The sequence below is a fragment of the Entelurus aequoreus genome, linkage group LG23 (genome assembly GCF_033978785.1).
Source record: "Entelurus aequoreus isolate RoL-2023_Sb linkage group LG23, RoL_Eaeq_v1.1, whole genome shotgun sequence".
NCBI classification, from domain to species: domain Eukaryota; kingdom Metazoa; phylum Chordata; class Actinopteri; order Syngnathiformes; family Syngnathidae; genus Entelurus; species Entelurus aequoreus.
This window is the reverse complement of record NC_084753.1, coordinates 32,023,642-32,030,752: the sequence shown is the minus strand read 5'-3', so window position 1 is coordinate 32,030,752 and position 7,111 is coordinate 32,023,642. Positions and strand designations below refer to the sequence as shown.

The following is a 7,111-nucleotide window of genomic DNA, read 5'->3' as shown; positions in this document are numbered from 1 at the left end:
TCATCAATTTGATGACTTTAGACTCGACTTGACAAAATGTAAAGAGACTTGCAACTCGACTTAGACTTTAACATCAATGACTTGTGACTTCACTTGGACTTGAGCCTTTTGACTTGACATGACTTGCTACTTTCCCCAAAACCCAACGATTAAAAAGTTATTTGGGAGCGCTCCGCCCCGTATTTTTCATTTTCTTCGTCTGTGTCTATCAGCGTGTTACTCTGTTGTTCCTGTCCGCGTGTGTGCTCTCAATACAACAGCCAATCAAAATAGATCTACGTTGTTTTCATCCCACAGCATTCATCCAATCAAAATGCAGGACAACCAATGAAGAAGAATTGTCAAACAATGCGGCAGTGAGAAACAATTATGCCAAAGTTAATTTCGTTCGGGTATAAAAACTACGACTTGGTCAACAAAAAACGAATTACTGTATGCAAATCACGCAGTTTGAATATTACAGACGGAGACGCAACAACTTCCAACTTCGTTCGACATTTGAAGATGCACAAAGGGTAAGTTTTGAATGTAAGATAACGTTTATTGGCTAAGTAACATGACTTTTATTTGCTGTGTAGTTAAATCAGTGAGGCTGGAAACTCACTGCTAACGTTATAACCTTAGAGGACTACTGAAATGAATTTTTTTTATTTAAACGGGGATAGCAGATCTATTCTATGTGTCATACTTGATCATTTCGCGATATTGCCATATTTTTGCTGAAAGGATTTAGTATAGAACAACGACGATAAAGATTGCAACTTTTGGTATCTGATAAAAAAAAAGGCTTGCCCCTACCGGAAGTAGCGTGACGTAGTCAGTTGAACATATACGCAAAGTTCCCTATTGTTTACAATGATGGCCGCATGAAGTGAGAGAGATTCGGACCGAGAAAGCGACAATTTCCCCATTAATTTGAGCGAGGATGAAAGATTTGTGGATGAGTAAAGTGCAAGTGAAGGACTAGTGGGGAGTTGAAGCTATTCAGATAGGGAAGATGCTGTAAGAGCCGGGGGTGACCTGATATTCAGCTGGGAATGACTACAACAGTAAATAAACACAAGACATATATATACTCTATTAGCCACAACACAACCAGGCTTATATTTAATATGCCACAAATTAATCCTGCATAAAAACACCTACGTGTTTGTTATGCTAGCTCCTCTGCTAGCTCCTAGCTTCATAGAACACGCCAATACAATTCAAACACCTGATCAACACACACAATCACTCAGCCCAAAAGACCGTTCACCTAACCCAAGGTTCATAAAGCTCATATATTTTTAAAAAGTTACGTACGTGACGCGCACGTACGGTCAAGCTATCAAATGTTTAGCAGCCAAGGCTGCATACTCACGGTACCTGGTATTCAGCTGGGAATGACTAAAACAGTAAATAAACACAAGACATATATTTACTCTATTAGCCACAACACAACCAGGCTTATATTTAATATGACACAAATTAATCCTGCATAAAAACACCTACGTCTTTGTTATGCTAACTCCTAGCTCCTATGCTAGCTCCTAGCTCCATAGAACACGCCAATACAATTCAAACACCTGATCAACACACACAATCACTCAGCCCAAAAGACCGTTCACCTAACCCAAGGTTCATAAAGCTTATATATTTTAAAAAAGTTACGTACATACGCAAAAAAAAGTTGCGCACATACGGTCAAGCGATCAAATGTTTAGAAGCCAAAGCTGCATACTCACAGTAGCACGTCTGCGTCTTTGTCATCCAAATCAAAGTAATCCTGGTAAGAGTCTGTATTGTCCCAGTTCTCTACAGGCGTCTGTGTATCGAAGTCAAAAGTCCTCCTGGTTAGAGTCTCTGTTATCCGAGTTCTTCCATCTTGACTGCATCTTTCGCGAATGTAAACAAAGAAGCGCCGGCTGTGTACTGTTGTTGCTGACTTCGTTCGAAAAATACGTCCATTTCGCACCGACAACTTTCTTCTTTGCTTGCTCAGCTTCTTTCTCCATAATGCAATGAACATGATTGCAACAGATTCACGAACACAGATGTCCAGAATACTGTGGAATTATGAAATGAAAACAGAGCTTTTTCGTATTGGCTTCAATGTGGAAGGCATACCCGTGTTCGCCGGGCTACGTCACGCGCATACGTCATCCTCAGAGGCGTTTCGAACCGGAAGTTTAGCGGCAAATTTAAAATGTCACTTTATAAGTTAACCCGGCCGTATTGGCATGTGTTATAATGTTAAGATTTCATCATTGATATATAAACTATCAGACTGCGTGGTCGGTAGTAGTGGGTTTCAGTAGGCCTTTAGACATCTTATAAGGGTACACAGCATCGAGCGCTACTGCCTACAGGTGCAGACGAGACGCGGGACCGCCATCTTGGAGTGGTGATCCGCTCCACTCAGTGCAATTCATTTGGCAGGAGCAATGAACTGTCAGCGCATTTAATTCATTTTACCTCATTGAATACCAATGATTTTCACGCGTTTTTTTGTTATATATGTAGCTATGATAACGGACACATGTTTTGGCGTGTTTTATTAGTCATAGTTTGCTTAACAGTAATATAATATTTTTATACGCTATAAGTGACCAGACGTCCCAGATCAAAACTGGGAATATAATCCCAGAGAAAGGGGAAAAAAACGGTCAGCTATTTTTAAATGGAAGAAACAATATGATTAGGTTATATATACATGCATATATCCTACATAAACAATGTATGAATACATTAGATATCTATATATCTTATAGACTGTATCTCTGTTGCTGCAGCAGCAGAGAGTTTATTCTGTCATGACACTTTGTATTGATATTTTGTATTACATTCTTCCCTTAAATGATAATGTTTACAGTGATTGTTATATATGTATTTTTTATGTATGTCGCTTTGGATAAAAGCGTCTGCCAAAAACTTCATCATAAACATATATAAACACCTGAAAATCTTTATATCAGCTAAAACCACCAATCTGTTTCACTAGATTCAGAATAAAACCAAATTCTGTCTTATCCAACAATGTTAGTATTTGAATATTGTTACTTGAAGACTTATTCCTGGTTACAATTAAACTGTTAAGAAAGTATTGTCTTATATTTTGCCTAAAATGAGAATGCATCATAATCAGTGGCGGCTGGTGAATTTTGTTTTAGGTGGGGCTGAAAGTTTGTAAACCAAACCCCTGTAGGGGGGGTCATCCTCCCCCAGAAGATTTCTTTGTGATTTTCACATAAAAATATTGAAGATCTTTGCTCCTTCTCAACTCTGTGATAATATTATTTTCATAAATTACAACCAATAGTACATTAATGTTAAATCTTACTTGTGAAAAGTAATCCCCCGATTCCTATTTTCAACAGTCCGCTCATTTGAGTAGGAAAACGCTGAACACCATCTTTGTTTTCTACCTGTCAACTGTCAGTTTAGGCTGCTCGCCGGCTCCTCATCACCACTTCAAGATGGCGGCCAAATTGCTCGCGTCACAGCAACCAATGCTGCGTCTACTTATAAGATGTCTATGGTTATAACGTCATTGCAAACACGGCAATATGTTGCGTCCACTGCAGTTCGCTTCCTTATTCATACTTTTTGTCTAGTGATTTTTTTTAAGCAGGGTTGCATGAGGTACCTATACATAACATTACGTTAGTCAATGTATCACACACAGTAACGTAACGTTAGACGGTGGTCAGCAGCACCGCATATTTTAGCCACCTACAAAAAGACAAACATAGTCAAATAAAGGTCAGTTAAAATGTATACTATATTAAGAATATGTGTACATATTGCATAGGGCCCTGACATCTAAAAAGTACATCTCTGTTCATTGTTTTGTTCATGTTTTTGTTATGTTTTTCATGTGTATGCACACATAAACACACATACAGTATGAGATGAGATCAATGAGATAAGGTAAGAACAGAATAGAAACTGCTGTGGAACTAGTTACAATGCAATATGCCATGGAAATACAATGTTAACACGTTTGTGCAAATAAGTACAGTTGCACTTGTTTTTTCAAATGTGTTTATTCTGTAAAGGAATGAGTTAAATGTTTAAAATGACTGGATAATAGTGCTATTATGAAGTGCAATGTCAGCACTATTTTTTTCCTGCAATTTCAAATGCACTTGTTTTAATAAATAAATACAGCGTTTTAAAAGCATACACAATCTGTGTAAAAATATTAGTCTGTGGTTAAAAGGACTTGAAATGACTCGAAATTCAAAATGCAGGACTTGGGACTTGACTTGAGACTTTCCAGTCTTGACTTTGGACTTGACTCGGGACTTGCCTGTCTTGACTCGGGACTTGACTCGAGACTTGAGGGCAAAGACTTGAGACTTACTTGTGACTTGCAAAGCAATGACTTGGTCCCACCTCTGCTGTATATACATACATACATACATACTGTAAATATGTATATATATATATATATATATATATATATATATATATATATATATATATATATATATATATATATATATATTTACAGTATGTATCTATCAGAATGTGCAATTAATTAATGAAATATATTAATAAACAATGTATTATTGTTTACAAAGTACAAAGAAGAATTCTGATAAACATTTTAAACTTGATTAGAAAAGCAATCATCATATTCGTCTCACCATAACGTATTTGCCTATTTATTCATGAGACCCCTATTTATTAATTATACATTTAATATGTATTCACTCACTCATGTACGTATTTACTCGCTGTTGCGTTACACATTGAGCACCAACAAATGTGTTAGTAATTGATCTAGGAGGAAATAAACTCGGCTTCTTCCTGCTCCTTTTCGGACACGCTACATTGTATCGTGTTGGAACTGTACGCATGTTGCAAATACCATACCCCGACATCGCACCACATTCCTGTCCGTATCGGCCCGAGGCGCCCAGGCGGTATGGGGAGTGACGCGGAGGACTCACCTGTAGGTCCAGGGCGAGAGCGACACGTTGGCCAGGTGGTCTTGGTGGGCGCTGGTCAGGTGACGCAGCAGCGGGTCCAACAGCAGCCTGACGGTCGTCCGGTCAGAAGTCCTGCGGTCCGCCCGCCCGTGCAAGCCGGCGGCCAGGCCCAGCCGCAACACAACTCCCAAAACCTTCAACGGCAAAACAAGCTGAATATCGTTTTGACCAAGTGAACGCAAGAAAATACGTTTGACTCACCAGGAACATGGCAGCCACAATCGGAGGCGTTTGCGAGAGCTTTTTATCCGCTCACTGTCCTCTTTTATATCTTCAACCATAAACGATATCTTTGCAATATCTCTTCCGCTCGTCGTCCACAACAGCAACTTCACTCGCGCGCGTAGGCGAGCGTCACTCTCGTGATGAGTCAGCACCACTTCAAAAGGTGCCCCTCTTCTTTCCACTTCCTGTTTGTCTCTCGCACCTGTCCACGGTCGTGCCAATCACGATGCTTGGACCGGTGCTACGCCTACCGTCTCTGCATCCTGGGGTCATGCGCCAGCTCTTTTGCCCACCTTTTGAGTTATTAATGCAGAGCATTTTATTGTCTTAAAAATTTGAACCAATTTAATGTTAAATTTATCAAATTAATAACGTTGATGGATTAATTCATATTAACAAATTATTTTTGACAGCCGTAGTAATTAATATTTTAATATTTTTCATCAGATTAATAATATTGCTAATTAATCCACTTCAACATGATGTTGACAGCCTTATTTTTTTGTATCAAATTAATTGGCATTCACATATTAATTATTAATTTATTCATATTAAATATTATTAATAAAAAATTAAGATTTTTCATCAGATTAATTATGGATTAATCAGCATCACCAAATTAATTTTGACGGTTAAAATTATTCATCGGATTAAAAAATGAGATGTTCAAATTTAGTTGAAATTGTTAGTCATATTGATAATGATTAAAGATTAATCTGCATTAACGTTTTCATGTCGACAGTTAATTTTTTAATCAAATTAATGACAAATTAATTGGCATTAACATTTTAATTAATTAATATTAATTTGTTATATTAATGAATTATTAATAATAAAAATTACGATTTTTCATCAGATTAATTATGGATTAATCAGCATCACCAAATTCATTTTGACAGTTAAAATTATTCATCGGATTAAAAAATGAGATGTTCAAATTTAGTTGAAATTGTTAGTCATATTTATAATGATGAAAAATGGATCCGCATTAATGTGTTCATTTTGGCAGCATTAGTTAAAGATTTTAATCAAATTAATTAAAATAAATCGGCATTAAAAAATTTATTCAGGCAGAAATAGTTACAATTTTGCATCAGATTAATGATGGATTAATCAGCCTCAGCAAATTAATTTTGACAGCAGTAGTTAAAATTTTTAATCGGATTAAAAATGATGAATACTTAATCCGCATTAACGTGTTCATTTTGACAAATTCAGTTAAAATTGTTAGTCATATTGATAATGATTAAAGATTCATCTGCATTAACGTGTTCATGTTGACAGTTAATTTTTTAATCAAATTAATGACAAATTAATTGGCATTAACATTTTAATTCAGGCAGCACTAGTTAAGGTTTTTAATCAGATTGAAAATTATGAAAAATTATTACACATTAATGTGTTCATTCGAACAAATTCAGTTAAAATTGTTAGTCATATTGATAATGATTGAAGATTAATCTGCATTAACGTGTTAATGTTGACAGTTAATTGTTTAACACTAGAAGTCCCAGCATTTTTCTGTCTACCTAGAAGACCCAGAGAGGGGTCATTTGGCCCGACGCTTTTCCCGAATACACTAATCACTCATTTTGTTATGGTAATGAGGCTGTTAGGGGCAGTTTGTCTAGGTAGACAGAAAAATTATACATGTGGTAAATGCCGAAAGGAGCAATGGCAGTGCCAGGATTGTGAGTGACTGCTCAAATGTATGTCAGTCACGTTTACATGGACATGGTTTTTCATTCTTTGTAAATATGCTTTTTTCTTTGTAAATTTTTTTTTTTAAACTATTTTTGGCACACAAAAATAACAATTGCTTCTGCAACAACCCTCCACACCAAAACTGGGAAAACAGTTGCTTTTTCATTCTTTGTAAATATGTTTTGTTTTGTATTTTTTTTAACAAT

At 36.5% G+C, this 7,111-nt stretch overlaps 1 protein-coding gene across 1 annotated transcript in view; it reads right to left on the bottom strand.

Annotated features, from left to right (window-relative positions):
* Nucleotides 1–5,186, bottom strand: part of LOC133640388 (interleukin-17F-like) — a 17,633-nt gene extending 12,447 nt beyond the window's left edge. Inside the window, 2 exon segments of the mRNA XM_062033780.1 lie at nucleotides 4,938–5,110; nucleotides 5,178–5,186. Coding sequence (XP_061889764.1) covers nucleotides 4,938–5,110; nucleotides 5,178–5,186 — 182 coding nt within the window.
* Between the last annotated feature and the right edge of the window lie 1,925 nt (nucleotides 5,187–7,111).